We start from the raw sequence: 24132 nt of genomic DNA, 5'->3' as shown, positions 1-24132 counted from the left end.
GGGAGGGGCGAAGTTTGAAGCCGAGGGACTGCGGGAGAAGCTGATAATAACACAAAACGGCAAAGTCTGTTCTGAAGCCGCCAGAATAAACTTTAGCATGGTATTCCGAGCAGAATCCCAGTGGCCACAACTTCCCTATACAGCTGCTAACTTCCAAAGCAGGGCCCTCAAAATTCATTAGCAGGAGACTTTTTGCCCCCGGAGGAGCCAGAAGGGGGCCTCTCAGCACAGACTTTACTCCACCAAATTCCCTGAGAGTTGGCCCGGCGGCCTCCACGCTCCGAGAGGCGAGTTTACCCTGCGAGGCGTGTCTGTGCTTCTGCACTGCTTGGCTCCTGCGGCAGTCCCGCCAGTCCCACCTGTGCCCTGGGGCGGCCGCCGCAGCCCGGTGGGGAGAATTAGAGCCCAACCCTCGGACCTCGGGGGCGTGGCTCGCGCGGAGGCCCCACCCCGCCACCCCCATTGGCTGAGGCTGCCAGGGCGGGTCTGCTCAGACCAGCCCGAGACCCAGCGGCTCTGCCCGAAAGCTGGTCCATGGGGAGAAGGAGAAGCCCAGGTGGGTGAGGAACGAGCTTCTGCGCCCAGGAAGCCCGTAGGGGCCATGGGAGGACAGGTGAGGCTACCGCCTGGAGAGCCCTGTCGAGAAGGTGAGTGTCTGCCCCGAGCAGGGGGACCTGGCATCGGGGTGGCGATGAGACAGTGGCGACCAGAAAGGAATACACGGACTCTTAAACACTCATTCATGCATTTATTCAGTCATTCAGCCAATCAGCTGGTCAACAGATATTTATTGGCGTCTACAATACGCCAGACTCTGTGGGAATGCCTGAGTCGAACTAGACATACGTGGCTCCTACTCTAGTCCGGAAGGCAGATCTATGTAAATTACGGAGAGCCTGAGTATCGTGACGGGGTACTCCGGGAGGTGTGGGAAAACTCCCAAGGCTCGGCTGAAAAGACACGCTTCTACTGACTCAGACTCACTTCCAGAGTCCGTGATCAACGTCACCCAATGGGCAGAGGGCGTGCCCCGGCACCGGCGGGAGTCGGTCTTGCGCCCAGGGCTTGGCGAGGGTCACACACTGGAGAGTCTGGCGCCTTGGACCCCTGGGGAAAGGCGTGGATAAGTCTTGGCCACCCACACCTCCCTTCTTCCTTCGAGATGAAAACGTCTCCAACCCCAGCAGCCTCGTGTCTGACTGTGCAGCCACGTAAGGCAGGAGGCGAGCAGAGGAGACCAGGAACTGGGCTCAGTCACTGGCAGGTTTTTCACAGCTTTGTGGTCTGTGGTTTCCGCCGCCACCCAAGTCCTGTAAAATCTCAGGGTGCCGCCCCTTGCCCTTGCTAGGTGTTTACAACACTGGCAGGCTTTCCACAGCCTCAATACAGAACGCCCTTGTGAATCTAGATAAAAGTAGGGACCGGGGTCCCGCGGCGGGGGTGGAGGGAAGTGCGGACGGCTCTGAACTGAAGTGTATCAACTGAAACGACAGTTTTCAGTTTTCAGAGTCCAGGGGAAAGCCGATTTCTAATTTATCTGGTAAGGAACGTAAATAGTGAGGGGGCAGTGAGAGGCGTGGCAAGAACTCTACTTCTCCAAAATTGCTGGTAATTTCCCCGGTTTTCTCTCCTTTTGGCTCTCCTATCTTATTGCTTAATGCGGGGAGTTTTTAGAAAAAGAAAAGGAAAGAAAAATAAAGTCAATGAACTAGTCAAAACTGTGCCAGAAGGAGAAAGAAAGAACACAAAGAAAGAAAAATGCCTGAACAATTCACAAACTATTCAAAAGCCGAGGTTTTGGAAGTGGTTACTAAGGCAGCTGGATCTGGAATTATTTCCTAGATAGTCAGATTGTGTGACCTTTGTCTAAAAAATTCCTAAACCAGTAAGTCAGACTACTGATACATCCAACCCTTGTTTACCGAAGGATCTGTAAGTAAGGAGGCTGTGTGAATTACACCACTTGTTTGAACTTAAGGATGGTTTTCCTGCTTTGCTCATGCGTTTAGTTTCAACAAGAAGTATTCAAACTTGATGCTTAATAACTGGGATTAACTGTGGTAATTAATTGAGTGGGAGACTGGTGGCAAAGACTTGAGAGAAATCAGAATCATTGTAAGTAATGGGAAGAGATTAGGCTTTGCTTCCAGTCTTCTCAGCTATGACAGCCTCCTTAAGTCTTCGTCTAGAAACTGGGAATAATGCCTACAGTTTAGAGTTGTGAGGAATAGATGCAGCTGGGATTTACCTAAGAAGCACACAGTTCAGAGCCTGACAAGGAGTAAAGCCTCCATTTTTCACTTGTTCATTTATTCAAATGACAGGAGTCCCATGTGCCAGACATTGGCCTAGGTTCTAGTAGACAGGGATTTGCCAGACAGTCTGTTCCTAGAGGCCCAGAGAACTGATTAAGTTTTCAGAACTAGCAATCAAACCAAGCACAGAATTATTTGAGCCTTTGATTTTTTTTTTTCCTGTAGGTGACCATCCCCATTCTCTGGCCTCTTGGATGCAATGATACACATTTTAATGATTCTGAGATTTTACTCTTAAAAAAATCGATATCATAAACATTTTTCAAAATCCCACCAAATGCACATAATTTTTACCATCAAGACAAGCTGCATTTTCTAAGTAAAATATAGCCTCTTTTATGTTCCACTAAAAAAGATTTTCTCCAGATTTGCACAAGATTAAAAGCATGAGTTTTCCCAGTCTTCCACAGATTTCATAAGTGCTGAAATTCCAGTGCTTAAAGGAAGTAAAATTCTTCACTAAGGTTGTTCAGAAAATATGTTATTGATTGTAGCAGTTTATGTAGGGATTCTGATGGTCAACAGTCTCCTCATAGAATATTTGGCTTCCAGACAACACTGATCATGGGATGATCTTGTTTAGAGATACAAGTTTTTAACTTTTTAAAAAAGTCAACAGTATCTGCTCCGTTTTATTTGGGTTGAATGAAATAATGGGCTTCTTACCCAGCGCTATCGGAGTTTATCTGTAGATGTATCTACTATGACTCAAGTCCCAAATTTGCTCAAAAGTATTTCTCATTTCTATTCTACTCCCCTTATTCCTGCTTCATTGTTAGTTTTCTCATGAGCATTGTCAGCTCCAGGAGAACAGAGGCCTGTTTACTTGTCTTGCAGATCACTATCTCACCAAGTTTCAGAACAGGGCAGGGCACACAGGAAGTGCTCAGTAAGAATTTAAATGTTAAATGAATGAATACCTAACATGGTGCCCTGCGTGGTAGGAACAACAACTGGTTTGTTGGGTGAATAAATGAAATAGATATATGGATATACAGCATTGTTACAAGGCTTCATTAAGCTGTAAGAGCAAGTTTGCTTGGTTGGCAGTATTAAGTTGTATGATGGAAAGTGAGAAGTCCCTTTAGATGGGAAGGGCAGAGAAGGCATTTTAAGTGAGAGCTCAGTGAAGGAGTTAGCCCTGCCAGCCACTTCTGGGACCAACTAACAGGTAAAGGCAACTGAAAAGCTTTAAGGTGAGATGGAGTTTAGCCTATGAAAGAAGGGGGTAGGGAGTGAGGTTACAGAGATAGCTGGAGGCAGGATTCTGTAGGTCCTTCTAGTCTGCGGTGGGGATTGTGGATTTTTTTCTGAATGAGAAGAAAAGCCATTGTAAAATTTTGGAAGGAGAAATGACAAGATTGGGCCCATTGATCTAAAGGGTCATTTTGTCTGATGCTGCTCCCTGGTACTCTTTGACCTCATCTCATATTATCTCCCTGCTCTCACTAGCCAGCCTGGGTGGTACAGTTCTTTGCACCCCCTCAAGCAAATTCCCATGTCAGTGTTTTTGCATTTACACTTAACAGAGAGGTTTTTCACTTAATGCTGTTTAAAAAAAAAAAATCCTCTTTGCTTCTTTACTGCTTTCCACGGCACTGAGCATATTGTGAAGTTATTAGTTCACTTGTTTATTTCCTTCTATTAGAATGACTATAACAGAGCAGGAATTGTATTTTATTACCTCTTGTATCCCTAACTTCAGAAAATGCCTAACGGATAGGAGATACTCAATAAATATTTATTGAATCAAAGAGTGAAAAAAAATTAGTGATGTTTCAGACAGTGAGAGAGACTAGTGCAGTGTAATGTCAGAAGTGAGCAAGCTTTGAGCATGGAAAGCTTTTTAAAAGTCCAGCGGAAAAAAATCAAGGGGGGTGGGGAATTAAGCAGAGGAGTGACATAATCCAATTTGCACTGGCTGCTATTTGGAAAATAAATTACAGAGATTTAATTCATTCTTTCCTTTGCTAATATAAATAGGCAGGTGTATCAGTCAGCTGCTGCTGCATAACACACAACCCCAAACCCAGTGGCTAAAAACAACAGTCACATATTTCTGTTTATGTGTCATATAGTCCTATTTATGTGTAGGTCAGCTGATGGTTGACTGATCTAGACCAGGTAAACCTGGGTGACTCTGCATCAGGCTAAATACCCACCTGGCTTTGGCCCCTTAATGTGGGATGAGCTTAGGTGTGCTGTGTGTTTTCATTCTGCGATCAAGCTGAAGAGGCAGCAGCTCTTCAGGGTTGCTCTATTCCTGACAAGTACAGAGGTGCAAGAGAGTAAATCCAACCACATAAGTACATTTAAACTCTCTCCTTATATCACTTCTACTGATGTCCCATTGGCCACCAACTTGACATCAGGGGAAGAATACTCTGCCCAGGTCAGGAGGGTAAGGAAGTGAGAATGTTTGCAGAATAATAATTAAACTAACCAAGTAGAATAGATGATGAGATGATGATTTCCTCAAATTGGAAGTACCTTACAGCAATTAAAAATGTAGTTGTATGCATTCACTGACTTCTCAGAAATGAAATATCCTACTCTATGCAATAAATTGGATAATTTAAATTATTATTCTCTATATATAAATAGGACTTGAAAAATTATTCAGAGCATTTCATCTTTGTGTAAACATTAATAAAAAATTTTAACTGTCTTTGTTTATACCTTATGTTTTTACTTTTCTGAAATAGAATAGTAGCCTGAGAAATGGGTTACCAGCCCTAATTTTGGCAGTTGCATGACTTTGGCGGGTCACTTAATATCCTGGCTTCAGTTTCTTTAAAATGTCTTCCAGCTATAAGTACCTATGAATTTAGAGCTGGTCCATCAACAACATTTATGAACAGCCAGGACTGTAAGTAAATTACTTTGGGAACCAAGATGTCTTATTATCAAACCATAAAATTACAGAAGGGATCTTTAGAATCATTGAGTCAAACTCCCTCATTTTACAGATGAAAAAATTGAAGCCAAGAGTGATTATTCACCTTGTCCAGGATTATAGATACTTAGTACAGAGTTCAAGGTGGGGAAAGGCATATAACCCTGTAGAAAATTCAACTTTGTTTTTAAAGTGTGTATGTATGTGTATGTAGATGTTCACACTTGTATATGAAGATACATATTAAATTGAATGATACGAAATTGCTATTTCTGTAGGGTCAAAAATGGTCAAATATCATCAATTTCATATGGTTCAACATATTGAGAACATTAGCAATACTGTTTGTAAGAGCAAAAACACTATAAATTACACAAATGTCTGCCAACTATAAAATAGAAAAATTAATGGTGAGATTGTCATACAGTGGAATTCTATAGAACAAGGAGGAAAAAACAAACCCTACAGCCACATGCATCAAGACTGATAAATCTCAAAAACAAGCAAGTCACCGAAGAATACATACTATATGACCACATTTTCATAAGGTCAAAAAAGAAGCAAACTAAACACTTTATTATTTAAATATATAATCTTATAGAGGAAATTATTTTTTTAGAGTAAAAGAATATTAGACAAAATCAGGATAGTTGTTACCTGGAAGGGTAATGTTTTACTTCTTAAACTGGGTGGTTGATGGCGGGGAGGGCATAGCAATGGCAGAGCACGTGCCTAGCAAGTACAAGGTCCTGGGTTCGATCCCAAGTACCTCCATTAAACATAAGCAAATAAATAAAACCCAATTACCTCCCCCCCAAAATGAAATAATACAAACAAATTTTTTTTAATTGGGTAGTTGATACATTGGTGTATATTGAATTATTTTCTTCCTTATAACTGACACATATTTCCTAAATATTTATTATTCAATATTTAGATCAGGATATAATAACACCAAAGAAGTCATACATGCTCTCTGCTGACAGGAGTGTAAATTGGTACAGTCACTTTAAAGGGTTATTGACAGTGTCTATTAAAATGAAAACTAAGGAATGTAATAGATTTTCTGTGTTGAGTAAAATTCAGATTAAACTCCTCGAGAATTACTTTGCTTACTAGAATCTTAAGAAGCCAACTCTGATTTTGAGATATTCCTCTAATTCCTCTGCAGCCCCGAAGTCCCGGCCCACACATTCTACTTTACCCATCTCTCCCCTCCTGCCCTGCACCACCCCGCACCCACCAACCTGCCAGTCACTCCCCCACCCCCTCCTTCAGTCATATCTGCTGTAGGTTCTCTCCTTCCTGTGCTCTCAAAACATAAAACAATTTAAGTTCTAAGGTCAGTAACTAGACAAGATTTTTATTATTTTTCCTGCCATAAAACTTGAAGCATGAATGTTCACTTAATGATGAGAACTTACAAAATGCAACAAAGATTATTTGCTCTTCCCTGTCACCCTCGGCCCCCACACCCCCTAAAATGTCGGGAACATTTTGCTATGTCAACAGCTCAGAAGGAATATTGTTTCACTGAAATGAGATCCACCCACACTGTTTTCAGAGATAAAGTTTTGGAATGGTTATGTTAACTACATACTAAGTAACACTAACGCAGCCACAGAATTTACTGCAGTCAGGTCAGATGGTTTCACAAGAATTCATGTAACGGAAATTCTTACTACCAAAAATTGCTTTGCACTCTTGGGGTTTAGATGAATTGAACAGTACCCGGGACAAGATTGCTAAGGACTAGCCTATTTGAAAAAATGCAACAATTCTTACTAAAACAATTCTTACCGAAACATTCCTCGGTTACCACAGAATATCCCTGAAGTAATATATTTCTCCTTGGACTATTTAGAAGTTTTGTCTCAGAATTTATCCTGTATCTCTGAATCAAAGTTGGTTCATTTTCAAATTATAGAGATAAATAATAATCATGAAAAAATTGAATTCAATCATTTTACCTTTCTGTTGACTTGATGGTTGTTTCTTAACTGTGCACGTGATAAAATTCACATAACTTCATGATGCTTTGCTAGGGAGGCATAGATCCCATTTTTAAACTTTTGTTTCTAAGACATCATTTGGTCAAGCTGTCTTGTTGTTCAAATGCCTTCTTAAGATTTTTGAGACATAGAACTGATTTTTTTTTTGACGGAATTCTAAAATTGTAGTTGATTAATTTTTTTTTTGCCCATTTTTGTTTAGGTAATTTTTTAAAATACCTTTATTATGGTATGATTCCTGTGCAGTAAACTACACATATTTAAGATGTACAATTTGATGAATTTTGATAGACGTATACACCAATGAAACCACCACTGCAATCAAGATAGCTAACGTTTTCATCACTCCCTAGAGGTGCAAATTTCAAATTCTCAATTTATCCTTTCTCATCCCCTTTACCCCCTGGTAACCATAGATTTTGTTCTCTGTCTGTGAGTCTATTTCTGTTTTGTAGATAAAGTGGGGAAAAAAAGTTGAAAAGATGGTCCAAAAACCTAGTCACAGTGTCACCTTGTTGGCAGCTTTTCTAGTGGAGAACAGATTATGAAAAGTTTCTTACGTGGTGTAAAATGTTTTCATTCTGTGTTTTAGTGTTAGCCTCAAAAAAAAAAGCACTTCTAATAATGGATCTGGATTTACATGTTTATTTGAATCCTGCTTAGGAAAAAAGAGCCTACTGATGTTTAATTCATTTTATTATTAGATTCAATTTTATTAAGGAGAAGGTGAGTTAGTAGACCTGAAATATCATTCTCTTTAAGGAAAGTGGTACAGAAGACTAAACTCGCTTTTAAACACGTTTTCTGAAATGCATAATTCATCCCTCCCGAAGTGGGTTAGCTCAGTTCCCTGTAATGCAGTGATTTCTAGGCTGACGGGGTTGCTGTGCCCTCTCCTACATTTAGGCATCACGAATGCTTCTGCTTTCCAGGTGACACACTGATAGCATGAAGGAGAGAAACAGCTGTCTTGGGGCAGGGCAGCGGGGGTGTGGAGGCACTGTGACGAACTGCTGGGCCCAAACCAGTACCGACCACTCAAGTTTCTCTTTCTTGTAGAAGGTAAACATGAATGCACCTCCCTTTCGTTTGTTGACATTTCCCTCTTTCCCTTTTTCCAGGCTATGTGCTGCCTCTGATCTGTCCAAATGCCTCCCAGGCTTGGTGTGAGATCACACGTGTGTCACAGCTGCTGGCGTCTCCCGTCCTCTACAAAGGCATGAATTCCAGCATAACCAACTTGAGCATTTCTGCAAGTGCAGAAAACAAATACAGTCTTTATGTGGGCCTGGCACTGGCAGTAAGTTCCAGTATTTTTATTGGCTCCAGTTTCATCTTGAAAAAAAAGGGCCTCTTGCAACTGGCCAACAAGGGCATTACTAGAGCTGGTAAGAAACCGACACAACTATAACAAATTAAAGTTTCTACTGCAGAAATAATCCTGTCGTAAGACCATAGTGCTGCAGGAATAACTATCTCACTGTCTCTGTCTTAGCCCCTATCTCTCTTCTTAGCAACTGTTCTTGGCACGTTCCAGGACGGAGCCAGCTGTGTCTCCTTTAGGGTGAGAATAAAATTCAAGAGCTTCGGAGTGAGGGATGGGTCTTCTTTCAGAGCTTTAGTCTGCAGTTTCAGGCTTCAAAGGCAGATCAGGCTCCTCCCCTGCTTAAAACATGTCAGTGGCTTTTCTTTGCACTAAGAGTAAAATCCAAACTTTCTTTCATGGTCTCTGACTTCCTGCCTAACATGACCCACGTTACCTCTCCAGCGTCATCTTCTGCTGCCCTCCCTGTCACCTGCTTTTCTCTGGTTCCTGGAATGTACCAAGTTCTTTCCTACCTCAAGGCCTTTTCCTTTGCCTGGAACTCTTCCCTACCTTTCACTTGGCTAACTCATTCTTGAGACTTCAGCTAAAATATCATCATCCCAGCAAGGCCTTCCTTGACCATCCTCTCTGGGGAGGTCTCCCTCACTCCACCCCTGCTTTTCTGTGTCACTGCACTAACAGCTTCCTTCACTGTGCCTGGAATAATTTATCCTTGTACGTTTATTGCTTCTTTACTTGTTGTCAACAGGCTTACTTGTTTATTGACAGTGGACTCGATAAGAGCAGGAACCTTCCCTAGCATAGTGGCTGGCACCCAATAAATATTGTCAAATCAATGAATGGATGGCAGTAGAATTAGGTTACTATTTATAGTGACATTTCAGATGCTGTTTAACTCTGCTTGACTATCCTCCATTAACCATGAATTTTCTGTTCATTCTTATCAAGAATAATATCATATAAGAGCTAAGGTTCTTAGGGAAAAATAAATGACCATGAATTGTGGAAACAAGTTTATTAAGAGTACTATTGAGGGGAGATATGCACTATCAGAAAATAAAACATACTATAATGATATATTGAGTAAAATAGTTTGGTACTGGCATTAAGATAGACAAAATAATAAAAGATAATTGAATTTAATATATGATTTTCAAGCGGCATTTCAGTCCACAGGAGAAAGAATGAATTATTCAATCGAAAGTACTGAGACCATTGGCAAAAAAATAGAGAAAAATGTAAGAAGAGTTCTACTTTATACCACTCGGCAAAATAGATTCAACAGAGTTTAAGTTAAATTTCAAATAAAATTCTCTTTAAAAAAACTTAAAATCTTCCTAAGCATAAAGATAAAGGAAGAATCTATTCTATATAAGGAAGAAGTTATCTGGATTGACCAAAAAAGAAAAAAAAAATCCTACATGGAAACAGCCTTAACTGAAACTAAAAAGGAAATGACATATAGGGAAAAAAATTTCAAAATATATGACAAAGTGTGGTTAAGATCCACAATATGTAAAGAGTTACTATAGTCAATAATAAAAAGATTAGCACCCTAACAGAAAATAGACAAAGCACATAAACAAGGAACTCACAGAATAAGAATTGTAAATGGCCAATAAATATACTCAAATAAATAATTTCATTAGTACCCAAAGAAATACCAATTATATAACAATGAGCTCCTGGGTTGTTGCCTACTATTTTAATAAGGTTTCATTTTCTTTAAAAAAATAATGTCCTATGTTGGTAAGGGACTTTGGGAGATAAGTAGCCCTCTCAAACATTGCTCGAACAGTATAAATGGGTACAAATTTTCCCGAGAGTAATTTGAGAAGGCTTAAAAATGTTAATATCTTAAAACCTAACAATTCCACTTCTGGAAATTTATCTTAAGAAGTTAACAAAAATAATAATAATAATAATAAATTAATTTTTAAAAAAGAAGTTAACAAAGCTACAGTAATCAAAACAGTATGGTATTGGCACAAAAACAGACATATGGATCAATAGAACAGAATGGAGAGCCCAGAAGTAAAACCACACACCTACAGTCAATTAATCTACAACAAAGGAGGAAAGAATATACAATGGAGAAAAGAGAGTCTCTTCAGCAAGTGGTGTTGGGAAAGCTGGACAGTGGCATATAATCAATGAAATTAGAACACTCCCTCACACCATTCACAAGAATAGAATGGTTTAAAAACCTAAATATAAGACATGACACCATAAAACTTGAAGAGAACACAGGCAAAACATTCTCAGACAAAAATTGTAGCAATATTTTCTTAGATTGGTCTCCCAAGGCATAAGAAATAAAAGCAAAAAAATGAAACAAAAAAAATGGGACCTAATCATCTTAAAAGCTTTTGCACAGCAAAGGGAACCATTAACAAAATGAAAAGACAACCTACAGAGTGGGAGGAAATATTTGCAAATGATGCAACCAACAAGGGATTAATATCCAAAATATACAAACAGCTCATACAACTCAATATCAAAAAAGAAAGAGAGAAAGAAAGGAAGGAAGGAAGAAAAACCTAAATAGACATCTCTCCAAAGAAGACATAGTTGGCCAACAGGCACATGAAAAGATGTTCCACATTACTAATTATTAGAGAAACGCAAATCAAAACCACATGAGGTAACACCTCACACTCGTCAGAATGGCCATCATCAAAAAGTCTACAAATAATAAATGCTGGAGAGGGTGTGGAGAAAAGGGAACCCTCCTCAACTGTTGATAGGAATGTAAACTGGTGCAGCCACTATGTAAAACAGTTTGGAGATTCCTTTAAAAACTGAAAATAGACTTACCTTATGATCCAGCAATCCCACTCCTGGGCATATATCTGGAAAAGAAAAAAAAACAACTCTAATTCAAAAAGATACATGCACCCCAATGTTCATAGTAGCACTATTTACAATAGCTAAGACATGGAAACAACCCTAGTGTCCATCAACAGACTGGCTTAAGAAGATGTGGGGGGATGTTTATAACTAATATTACTCAGCCATAAAAAAGGATGAAATCTTGCCATTTGCAGCAACACAGACGGACCTAGAGAATACTATACTCAGTGAAATCAGTCATACAGAGAAAGATAAATATATGATATAACTTATGTGGAATCTAAAAAATAATACAAATTAATCTATATACAAAACAGAAGTAGACTCAGACAAAAACAAACTTATAGTTACCAAAGGGGAAAGGGAATGGGGGAGGGATAAATTGGGAGTATGGGATTAATAGATACAAACTAATACACATAAAATAGATAATCAACAAGGGTTTACTGTATAGCACAGGGAACTATTTTCAGTAAATCTTGTAATAACCTATAATGGAAAATAATCTGAAATATATATACATATAATATATAAATGATATATTATATATAATATATATATATTATATATATATATAAATGAATCACTTTGCTCTGCACTTGTAATACAGTATTTTAAATTAACTACACTTCAATAAAAAAAAAAAGAGAAGAGAAAGAAAGAGAGAGAGAAAAGAGTTAACTATCTTGCAAGATAACCCTTACAGCTAATATATCCTGTTTAGTTTAATTACAACCAGATCAGATAGGTCAAATTCACCAGATTAAGTATATTAAAATTGGTGAGAACATTACATTTTTTAGAACAAACATAACAATGACCTAAGGTCGCAAATTACAGTAGTGGGAGGATAACTCTCTATCTTAGGAAAGGTTTTTGTCCTGTTCAGTAGACTAGACACAAAGTCAATTTTATGGTGCCCAAGTAGAGAATAGATAGAATCCAAGTGGCTAATGCTCGTCGTTCTCTGATTGACAATCCAAAATCTCCAGCGCTCTTATGTCAGCCATCTACTTCCCTTTACGGTCCTCATTAGGTTACCAATCTAATTTATGATTTATGGTTTTCTGACTTTTAATTTTAACTGTGGCTGAAACAAAGTATTTAGGGCTTACATTACTCTATGTCCACACCTCTGAATGGCTTAAATACTGTGTGGACAAAGAATGTCACCTGCTGAATCAGTAAAGGAAGTATGTTGTGGCCATCAAGCTACCAGCCACTGGAGCCACCCCTAAGGGGATCCAGGACGAAGAAAACAGGATACAAAGGAATGATTTAGTGAGTTCAGTGAGCCCACACTCTTGTATATTCCCATACATAGAGAAGTGCTAAATTCATTAACTTGATATGTTTTCTTTAGTTAACAGTAATCTTCTGATGTTTCGACTGGTTTTTTTTGTTTATTTATTTTTGGTGGGATTTTTTTTCTAACAAAAATTGCTATATATCCCGGCTCCTCCCTTTCCCTATTGGAGAAGTCCCTCAGAGCTACCTTAGAGTGTATCTCCCAGGCTCAACCCCTCAGCAAGTCCGGCCGAACAAAACATAATTCTCAACTTTTAGGTTGTGCTTTTTTTTCTTTTTTCCAGTCAGCAATAAACCTGATGACTAAATAAAAATTTCCTGCAAATGAAGAAAACCTACTTTCTGTAGAAATCAAAGGTGACATAGAGAAAGCTTTAGAGGATCTCTGGAAATGACCAAGTAAATAAATTAAAAGATGAGATAAACTGAGTACGCCTTAAATCTTGCTTTTTCGAACCATATTCCAGTACCTTTCATAGAAATTAATCCCTCAAACCCTCTTCCTCTACTTTAGAACTTACTTTCTATTTTTATCATTTTTCTAGGACAAGGTGGACATTCTTACCTCAAGGAATGGCTCTGGTGGGCAGGATTACTCTCAAGTAAGTCCTTAACGCCAAGAATAGTGTTTGCTTGCAAAATAATAAATAAATTACGTGGAAGTCGTTCAAAATCAATTAATTTATCTTCCTGGTAAGGATGGCATTTAAGTCTAGACATTTTCTGGTGCACATATATCTTATATAAGTCACATGTATTTAGAATTAATTTTTACTCTTTCCTCCGCCGATCTCTATGGTCTCAATACTGTATTGGAATGCAAGGGGGCAAATTAACATCTGAAATCTTACATTTTATCACAAAATTCTCCTTCTCTTGTGTTTTAGTCCCTGTAACAATTGAGGGAAATGCTTTCCTCTCACATTTTCCCAACTCCTAATTTGATATGTGACTATTTGAGCTGCAAATTTGCTAAGAAATGGGTACACTTGCCTGGCCAGGAGCAAAACATGGATAAACAAATGTACGCTCGGGCTGCTTAGCGCTGAACGAATGGAGAGAAGAAGCTTGTTCCCGATCTCCTTCCTCCTAGACCTGCCCTGAGGATTAAATGAGACTTTGTAGGATATGAAAGCTCTTTCTTGATGCTAATGTGACATCCAAAGAGAAGGTAGTGTTCTCTCCCTCAGATGCTTTTGCAGATTGAGAGCTCCCTCCTGACTCTGAACTTTTTCGAATCCCAAGCCTAAAACTTCAAAGGCCCTCATAAACTGCAGTTTCACACCACTTGCCAGCCATCTCCCTCAGCAGCCAGAAGCCTTAAAACTTCCAGTGATCTTCCTGTAGCAAGTAACACATTTCAGTATTTTGAGATCCTGGTATGAGAAAGAACTGGATAGCTTTTCTTTAATAAGCGGTGGTATCTAAAAGCCTTATTACCCAAAAAGTGGGTTCGCCTCTTGGCAGGGGTTGAGGCAAAAGACACAGTCAAGCCAAAGAGCTGGAGAAGGAAGGATTTATCACTTGCAGCAAGTAAGGAGAACCCTAGGATCTTTCCCAAAGCAGTGTCTCCCGAAACAGCAAGTTGCAGACGTTTTAAGCTTAAGGGTACGTGCGAACTCATGAAGGGGCTTGAGCAGAGGAGAATTCAGCACAGAATTGGGGTAAAGGTTGACAGAGTCCAAGCTTTAGTTGATGGAAGTCTCTGAGGGTCAGAACAGGTCATCATCATCCCTTAGGCTCCAGTTGATCAGGTGGTTGAGCACTGGAAATTCTGCAAAACAGCTCAACAGAGGGCTTCAGGCTAATCTTTACCATTGAAACAGCACTGGGAGTCTTTATAACTGATTTATCATCTTTGTTATTGTTACTTCTCTTGCCTAATATCAGTTTGTTCTTTTGTTCCCTTAAGATCATTATCACTGAGACCTGTTGAAGGGCACGCACTGTGGTCAGGCTGAGATCACAGAATGGCTTAGGCTAGAAATGGCTTCTCTTGTGTCAAAAAGCTATATCTGGTTCATTTCCTCCAGGGACCCCCTAGCCGTACCTGCTGAGAGGATGATGAATAAAAATAATTTAAATTTGTATAGCTTTTTCCATTTTTAAGGTGTTTTTATACTTTATTTGAGTGAAAGTTGTCAGGGAGTGTACTGGGAAGATTTCAAATAAATATTTGGAAGATTCTTTCTCCTTTTCTCTCTGTTTCTCTCTCTCGTGTCTCTCCATACAATAGAATGAAAATAGGAGAATATTATGTGGCTACATTTATCATTGTATTATCATCATACATAAAGTTTACGCCCATGTTGAAGAGAGAAAAGCACAAGTCTTCGACATTAGAGATTTTATCTAGCAACAAACTTAACAGTACTTTAACCATGACATCAATATTTTCCTGGAAAGCTGTCTATACAGATAAAAATATAAATAATAGGCAGTATTCAAGAAAGCTTATGTCGATGAAGGAAATTGATTAGTCAATCTAAGAGAGAAATGGAAATTTTTATTCGTGCCAAATTGAGGATTATCACCTGGCAACAGCCTCTTAGAAAGAGAAATGTTCCACCTGTTAGAGGTCAAAGCACAGTTATGTAAGTTTTTGAGACAGGGGGCTATACAATAAATGATGTCTAATTGACAGTTTACACAATCCAGAGCTGTAATTACAAAGAGAGTAGTGGGCCCTTCCAAGATTCAGAAGGAAGGTTATCTCCTAAGGGAGTCTAGTAAGTGTGGAGGCACAAAACACAACGGGATGGAGGAGGCCCAAACAAGCAAAGAAAAACTTCATGTTTAAATTTTTCTCGTCTTGCCATAAGATCTGAATTTTATTTCATCCCTTACTATTCCAAAAAAAAACCCTACCATTGTTGTTCTTAGAAGAGCAGCCTCCTCATTGTTCTTTTCTGTAAGTTTCAATTTGTTTTATGATGTTTTAAAGCTGAGTCCTCCTGTCCATTCAGCTGGGGTTGGGGCGGGGGTGGGGAGAGTGGTGTGGATAGCAGCCAGAAGGAACAAGGAAAAGTGTGCTGGTGTCATTCATCTGTTGCAGAAGCTCTCTCTACAATAAGTATTTGCTTGACATCGTTTGCAGCGGGAAATACTACATTCTGTGGGCAAGTGTCCCAGTGGTGACCCATGAGAATAATTTGGCCCCAATACAAGTGCTGGGCTCTTAAAGGGATTTTCCCTCACTCTGGAAGTTAATTGCATCGCAGTATCTCATGGAAGTCTAGAGTTCCTCAGATAAGACAAAGATTACAGGAGTACATTGTTAGGACCTTCAAACAGCTGGTTGGATCTCCTTGGGCTACTAAGATAGTGTTACTTGATTGTAGATCTTCTGCAGTCCGCAGATACCTGACTGCCGGGCCTGCTGTAGGCATCTCTGCCCACCCCCTGCCTAGGCAGCAGATCTCTAGAAAGCATTCCCATTTTACAAGTGGCTTTACTGTTAATTTGCATAGCAGTAGGTATTCTTAAACAAACAGAATAATTCTCTGCTTACTCCCAAGCTACCTCTACTAGATTTCATCAGAGTGACCAAATATGTTTCTGGTAGTAAAGTAACTAAAAGCATTATTGAAGATCATTTAAAATGAATATCCATCTGTCACCACTTTTTACATTAGTTGAGTTTGCATCACCAGGTAATTAAAGTTTATCTGCATCCTTTTTTAAAATTTTTTTTTATTGAAGTATAGTCACAGTTTACAATATTGTGTCAATTTCTGGTGTACAGCACAATGCTTCAGTCATACATGAATATATATATATTTTCATATTCTTTTTCATGATAAGCTACTACAAAATATCAAATATAGTCCCCTGTGCTACACAGTATAAACTTGTTTATCGATTTTATATATACCAGTCAGTACCTGCAAATCTCAAACTCCCAATTTATCCTTTCCCATCCCCTTCCCCCCTGGTAACCATAAGTTTGTTTTCTATGTCTGTGAGTCTTTTTCTGTGTCTGTGAGTCTGTTTCTGTTTTATATATAAATTTATTTGTCTTTTTATAAAATTCCACTTATGAGTGATATCATATGGTATTTTTCTTACTCTTTCTGGCTTGCTTCAGTTAGAATGACATTTTCCAGGGCCATCCATGTTGCTGCAAATGGTATTCTTTTTTATGGCTGAGTAGTATTCCATTGTCTAAATATACCACAACTTCTTTATCCAATCATCTGTCGATGGACATTTAGGTTGTTTCCATGTCTTGGCTGCTGTAAGTGGTTATCTGCATCCTTTTAATACCAAACCATCTCTACCTTCCATAAAAGAGGTTAAATTATTCCTTTTTGCTAGATCTATCAGCATCTTTGGAATAAAAGTCTACTGCTTTCCAAGTGTCGTTTGTTTTTCTCTGAGGATAAATAAGCCCATCTTTTGTATTAATCCTGCTGCTTGCTTTCCAGTGGGAGCAGGAGAGGCTGCTAATTTTGCAGCTTATGCTTTTGCACCTGCCACCTTGGTCACCCCACTGGGCGCTCTGAGTGTTCTCATAAGGTACGTGAGCAGTTATAAATTTACAAATGTGATCAAAATGTAAATACTATATAATACAAAACAAATCCTGAGACACTGCATCACCCTGAATAGGGCACACTTCAGAAACCTTTTGTTAATAGGAAAAACCTGTCTCTATGGCAAAAGGATGAGTGACAAGATAGCTAAAGGTAAACTAGAAATCTTAAGGAATTTCCATTTATTCTATGAGTAATTAAGGTCCTCAGAAGTTTTAAAACATATTACTTGAAAAAACTTGTAGAGACTGATGAGCATAAGCTTCTCACTGAGAGTTAAGTGCATAAATCATGCAAAAAGTGGTGATGCTTGCAAGTGGACAGAATTTATGTTGTTTGTGGTATCAGCACTTTCCCTTTGCTTCTAGGGCATAATTAAGAAAGGCCTGTCTGGATAGTCATTCATAGTGAGCAGTAAGGAGCTTTGCTCCTGTAGGGATTTTAACACCATGATAAACTTAACACAAGAAGTATACTGCTAAGCATATTGCAAAACAAAAATTTTGAAAATCACAAAAATAATTTGAGAAGACTACACAATAAATAGCAGTAAAAATAGGAGATACATTGTCTTGTTATTTAGAAAACCTGTAAGAGAGTGTACCTGGTTTCCTGCTAAACATAAAGTAATTGTGTGGTTTATTTGTGACCATTCAACAAAGCCTAGCAGATTTTTTTCCCCACTCTCACCTGAACAAATTGCCACAGCCCTTTTCATGCTTTCTGTTGTCATAGTGGTTAATGACTGTGGTTATAAGAGGCCTTTAAAAAAGCATGGGGTTTGGGTTAAATTTCAACTCTCACTAAAAGTCTTGCATTGTCTGCTGGATACTTCTGTTTGGAGACGTCTTAGTTTCCTTTAGTACTGGACACAGGAATCATTTTCCTGTCAATAGACTGGGGATCTGATATTTCTGAGTTGGTCTTTATTATGATCCCAAATGAGTGTGTTCCATGAGCCCATGAACTCTTATTTTGTAGCTAAGCAACTGTTTTGTTTGTTGTCTTTTTCTTTTCCTTTTATCTCTGTTCCCTATCAACCCCTAGAAGAAAGCTTATGACTTGGCCTACCCAGTTCTTTTCACCTTTGTCGGATTGTTAGAAGAATTAAGTGAGTCAATACACATAAAGCGCTAGAACCCTGTCTACTGGATGAATGATAGCTATTGGTCATAGCAGTATTTTTGCGGAGGCTGCAGTCCTCATGAGTGGCCACATGGGGGCGACTCTAAGAAAGCAGCTGGTAATTGACCACAGTTTTGGGTGCAAATGGATACTGATAATGCCCTGGCCGGAGTGCCAGGGCATTAGGAGCAGGTGCCACAGCAGACCTACTGGTAGAGCAGCAGGATGGCATAATCTGGTGTCCGTGGTGGTGCCAACCTAGAACTTCCTGAGGAAATGGCAACCAAAGTAGTGGGAGCATTGGATAGGTCAATGTACCAGGGCAATAGCAGCTGGTAAGGAAATATTTTAATATTTTGACAACCTATGTGGTTGTACTTGTGTCTCCTAGCAAAATATGAGCCCTGAGAAGAGTAATTCTTCTTTAGGCATGTATCTTTCTTTGAAGTTTTCATGAGCACACATGTTCTAAATGTATCATGCCAATAAGATGTAAAAGATCTTCCATTGTGTTTGGCTTTACAGGAGAAGGTGGGAAAATTGAAAATGAACTGAGTGGGACCTCTTAGAAGGTCATGAGAAAATTACAGGGGTATAGAATGCCTATTATAGTTTTTCAGATCCAGAAGCAGTTAAGCAGGTTAACTTAACCATCATGTCTGAGTTTTAAAACTAATCAGGTTTTTCCGTAACACACGGTGATTTCAAATTAGTTACTGGGATACAAAGTGGCATGTACCATAGTGTGATGCCTTGAGCTGCAGTGGAATCAAAAGGTCATCAAACCAGAGTGATTCTTTTTTTTTTTTTTTTTTTGCTCTTTCCACAGTGCAATACTGTCTTCCTATTTTTTAAATGAGCACTTGAACATTCATGGGAAAATAGGCTGCATATTAAGTATATTGGGGTCAACTGTGATGGTTATCCATGCCCCACAGGAAGAGGAAGTCACTTCTCTGCATGAAATGGAATTGAAATTGAGAGACCCAGGTTTGTGATTCAACCGAAAGAAACACTCAAATTCTGCTCCACTTTCTCTCCTCATCAAATGAATATGTAATAATGTTGTAATAGGCTTCCTTCAAGCCTAGCTGTGGGTTGAGAGGCACTCAGGTTTGACTGAGTAGCTCAAGTCTTCTGAAAATGTGACACGACTTACTTTGTGTCGAAGCTTCTCCTCTGCAGAATGAAAGGAAGGGATGGGGTTGGGAGAAGCCAGACTTACACTCCAACCCAAACAGCATCTTCCTCCCTCTGAAATAAAAAGTCAAACAGTCTCTGCTGTACCTCACAGTGTTATCTCTGAGGTTCAGATGATATGTCTGTGAAAGTCCCTTGTGAAATACTGAGAGCTATGCGGCAAACTGTTGTTACTGCTGTTTTTAAGTTAATCTCACTTCTCTTTCTAGAACACACCCATGCTCCATAACTAACAAGATTTCACAAATCCTATTAGCGTTTTCAGAGGTTTAATTCTTTTCTCCTCCTAACAGGATTTATCTCCTTTGCTGTGATCGTAACTGTGATCTCCTTGGTGCTGATTTTGATTGTGGCTCCCAAGAAAGGACAGACCAATATATTGGTCTATATTTCAATCTGTTCATTGATTGGAGCGTTTTCAGTGTCTTCTGTCAAGGGCCTGGGGATTGCCATTAAGGAGCTCTTGGCATGGAAGCCAGTTTACAAGCATCCCCTGGTCTTTGTTTTGCTGGCTGTACTTGTGCTTTCAGTGACGACACAGATTAACTATCTCAACAAGGCACTAGACACCTTTAATACATCTCTTGTGACTCCCATTTATTATGTGTTCTTCACGTCCATGGTAGTGACTTGCTCTGCCATCTTATTCCAAGAATGGTATGGCATGAAAGCTGGAGATATCATTGGGACCCTGAGTGGGTTTTTCACCATTATCAATGGCATCTTCCTTCTACATGCTTTTAAAAACACTGACATTACCTGGAGCGACCTGACATCCACTACCCAGAAGGAAGTCTTCTCTCTGAATGGCAATGAAGACAAATATGTCTTACTAGAGAATGTGGAATGTTCAACCTCAGGATTCGAGGATGACATTATCTTGTTTAACAGGACTGAGGACCAAAGATCCTAGAAAGCCTGAACTTTGACCACTGTGAGCCACTCGGAGAGGAGAAGGAAAACCTGATTCTTGGAAGAATTATTAGCAAAGCTGGCATTTTTAAAGTTCTAACTAATAATTTAGACATGAGGCCAAACATAAATGCCTTCATTTTTGGACATCAAATTTGAAAATCAGAGAAGACTTCTGCTGCTTTTCATTTCTGCAAACTTGAAATACTTCCTAAGCATAAAACAAGTCAAAGCGTTAGATGACTCTCACAATAATCTCTTTCTTCTGGGCACAGTATGTTTGGCTCTGCCAGGTGGCTCTTCATTTCTTTGGCTGCTATTCTTAATTTCTCAGTAATTAGTAGATAAACTCAACTGTGTGCTGATAGGCAGACTATCAATCATCATTCTCCAATGAGTCGTAGTTTCAAATGATTAAAACTGAGAAGTGAGATCATTGAAGCTTCCTCCTCCTTCTACAACTTCTTTCTAAACAAGATAGCTAAAGGGTAGAGCATTAAAGAAAAAAACAGGCATGTTGGAAATGCTCCTTGGTGGGCTAGAATGTGCAAGACACACGTACCCATGAAGGGCTTATGAACTGCAATTTATTGACATATTATAGAAGTTAATTATCAATTAAAAAGGGGAGAATGGAGGAGGGAGAGAAACATTTCAAATCTTAGGTAAATGAAACAGAATTTTCCTTTTCACAAAAACAAAAACAAAAACAAATGTAAACAATTGTATTCACAGGTTCTTTTAACTCAGACCTGAACAATATAGGACAAAATTGAGTTCTGGAGAAGTCCAAGTGATGTCACCTTTGAAGTTCCTTATATTAATTTTGTTCTTTACATTTCCTGTTATCCCAAGGGTAATTTTTTCTTGTTGATGTAAAGACTTTCACAAAGTAACTGCTACATTATTTTAGGATTATACTGTACACTTCAGTTTTTCTCAAAGGTTTAATCCCCAAAGGGTGGATTTTCCACGGACTGGAAACAAGAAAAATCTTTATGAAAGACTTAAATAAGTTATAATTGTCGTCTTGAAATTTGGTACTTTCACATTTATTAAGGAAATCATAATTAGTTACTAACCTTTTTAAAAATATACATATCCTACCACAATAAGTGGTAAATTGTATTTTTCTGTTGAATTTCATCCTGACCATGTTTTCCATACATTTTGTTGATAAGTGTTTTGGGAGGCTAGGAAGGGGAGTTAAGATCTTGGAAAACAAAATATTAAGACCTCAGGGACTATTACACGAAAATACATTTTCATATTAAAGCCTCCGTAAAATTTCCCTGTCTCCAAGTACGTAGCAGCAATAACATCTGTGGTGGTCTTTAACATTTACGGACAGATACTCATCACTCATTGATTTAATGGAGAAGAAATCAATTCCTATTTCTAGACTAAGCTTATTTCTCTCAAAACAAAAATCCCAACCCAAAAATTGTGACATTAAAAAACAGAAAAAAACCCTTCAGGCTGACTGGATTTCTCTCTACTAACATCAAATGTTATTAGTTTTGTTTGTTTGTTTGTAATCTAGCGTGTCGATCCTGGGTAATAATGTAAATTCTGTTCTTTGGAATTCTATTCAGGTGACTTTAGCATTTCCCCCTAGTTCTGCTGAATCATGACTGATGATCACGGTGATGACCTGAGCTGATCGCACTCCTACAGTGCTGGTACGGTCTCTGTGGCACCGTTTAGTGTTGAGTGCAGTTCAGTGCATTCCAAACTTTTGAAAATTGAGAATCCATGGAAGATTCATGGGTTGATAACTCAGGTCAGACACATGTTTACTCTGTTGATTGCTGTTTCACCTTGATTGCATAGCAGATATGTAAGCTATGAACACAAGTCTGTAGAAGTATTTTCTGAAAAGGTAGTATTTGAAAGTTGGAGAAATTCTTTTTTTTATTGAAACTGTTGACTTCTCAGGACACCTTCTTGGTGAGGAAATTAACGGCATCCAACCTGCGGCTGGGATGGTTCTCCACAGTACTGAATTTTCATGTCAAATGTTGCTTTGCCCTCAGTGTATTGTGCCCAGGTTGAAGGTTCTTGGAACAGAAGAACTCATGTGTACCCTGGGTTGGAAAATGAACTGGTGTTGACATGTATGCCCAGGGGAAAGTCTGAGAAAGATTTAATGACTTGAAATATGTTGAGAAACAATGAAACACTTGAAAAGCTCTAAAAATCCCTGATGGGCAAATACATTGAAAAACCAAAAATGTTACAAAGCCAAAATCCAGAGTAATTTTTCCCAAATAGGAAGATGTTGTCCAAGGAAGAATAAAATGCTGGATCTCTGTATTCAAACTGTGTTAGTCTTAACTGGTAGCCTCGGATGTTTATATATTTTAATATATATACTTCGTCACATAGGTATCTTAAGATTTATTATGTGAATATCTGTACATGTGTCATTAAGGATTACAAAGCTGTCCTTCCACAGACAAATTGAAAGCTTTTCCTAATTCTGTAAATACAATAGTTTCATTTTATTTTTCAATTTATTCTTAGGTCAATGATTAGTGATTTTATTTTTAGTTCAGATTGCAGAATGTTCATAAAACCCTTTAGATTTGGCAGTATGGAATTAACATTTTTGTTTTAAGAGTGCTCAATCAAATACATTTACATGGAAAGCACCCGTATCATGCCTGATACTGAGGCATTTAATAAAAGTTAGTTTTCTTTGAATCAGTGTTTTAATTCTCATAGTCTTATTACTAGATAGGTTAGACCCATTAGTTGCCAGTTTTCATACATCCTTTTCTCAATTCGTGTCACCTTAGCTCATTTTTAATAACCCAAATGAAAATGAATTCCATTAGTATACTATCTCAACAACAACCCAAAATGATTCTGACAAAAATAATCTATTTTTCTCGGTAAAACTGAACTAAATGCAATCATCACATCCCAACAAAACTTTGTGGAGAAGTAGTTTATGTGGATATATATGAAATGTTTTCAAATATTTTGAAATAACTATGACAGTGAAACTTTCCTTATTTTCAATCTATAAATACTGTTCATTTTAGAAAGTTTACAAATTTTAAATTAATGTTTCTGTATGTTTTTCCTTTGCAATAAAATAATGTGGTTTAATTATGTTTGTTGGAGTTCAAGTTTTAGTTTATTGAAGTTAAATTTATGTAATGAAACAAACATCCCTGTTTAGAGACTAAAAGCAAGTTTTGAGGTTTAAGAAAAAAATCTGCACTTCACCTAATTTGGCTTCATCATTTTCCTTGACATTAAAATCTGTGTTTTAGAAAAAGGCTCTCCACAAAACCATCTCTGTATAACTGATCTGGCACCTGAACAAAAGGTAGAGAAGGTCTTATCTTCTGATAATTTTATCGAGCAGTCAGTGTAATGAAATCTCCCCTCAGTTTAGAATTTAAAAAAAATAAAGAGACGGAGAAGTAAAAGCATTATAAAAATACTTGGTAGCATTGCATTATTTTAAATTGACTTTTACAGGGGTGAGGGCAGGGCTCAGTAGTAGAGCACACACTTAGCATGCACGAGGTCCTCGGTTCAATCCCCAGTTAATAAATTTACAAACTCTCAGCAAATTGAAACAGCAGAGAGAGAGGAAGAAAGCATAACAATATTTGGTAGCACTGCATTACAT

At 38.5% G+C, this 24132-nt stretch overlaps 1 protein-coding gene across 3 annotated transcripts; it reads left to right on the top strand.

The window, feature by feature from the left end:
• Positions 1-464: 464 nt before the first annotated feature.
• Positions 465-23605, top strand: NIPAL1 (NIPA like domain containing 1). Of its 3 annotated transcripts, none has more exons than XM_074348333.1 (7): positions 489-647; positions 7515-7578; positions 8345-8611; positions 13257-13313; positions 17139-17229; positions 19201-19361; positions 19865-23605. In XM_074348333.1, exons 3-7 carry the CDS (start codon positions 8443-8445, stop codon positions 20482-20484), a joined length of 1098 nt encoding a protein of 365 aa, XP_074204434.1. In that variant the 5' UTR covers positions 489-647; positions 7515-7578; positions 8345-8442; the 3' UTR covers positions 20485-23605. The 3 variants fall into 3 exon arrangements, with proteins under 3 accessions (XP_010960893.1, XP_074204434.1, XP_074204429.1); XM_074348328.1 differs by having other exon boundaries at positions 503-647; positions 7426-7578; XM_010962591.3 differs by lacking the exon at positions 7515-7578 and having other exon boundaries at positions 465-647.
• The last annotated feature ends 527 nt before the right edge of the window (positions 23606-24132 follow it).

The sequence above is a fragment of the Camelus bactrianus genome, chromosome 2 (assembly GCF_048773025.1).
Source record: "Camelus bactrianus isolate YW-2024 breed Bactrian camel chromosome 2, ASM4877302v1, whole genome shotgun sequence".
NCBI classification, from domain to species: domain Eukaryota; kingdom Metazoa; phylum Chordata; class Mammalia; order Artiodactyla; family Camelidae; genus Camelus; species Camelus bactrianus.
Note: the sequence above shows the minus strand (reverse complement) of the source record. Positions and strands in the feature narration are given on the sequence as shown.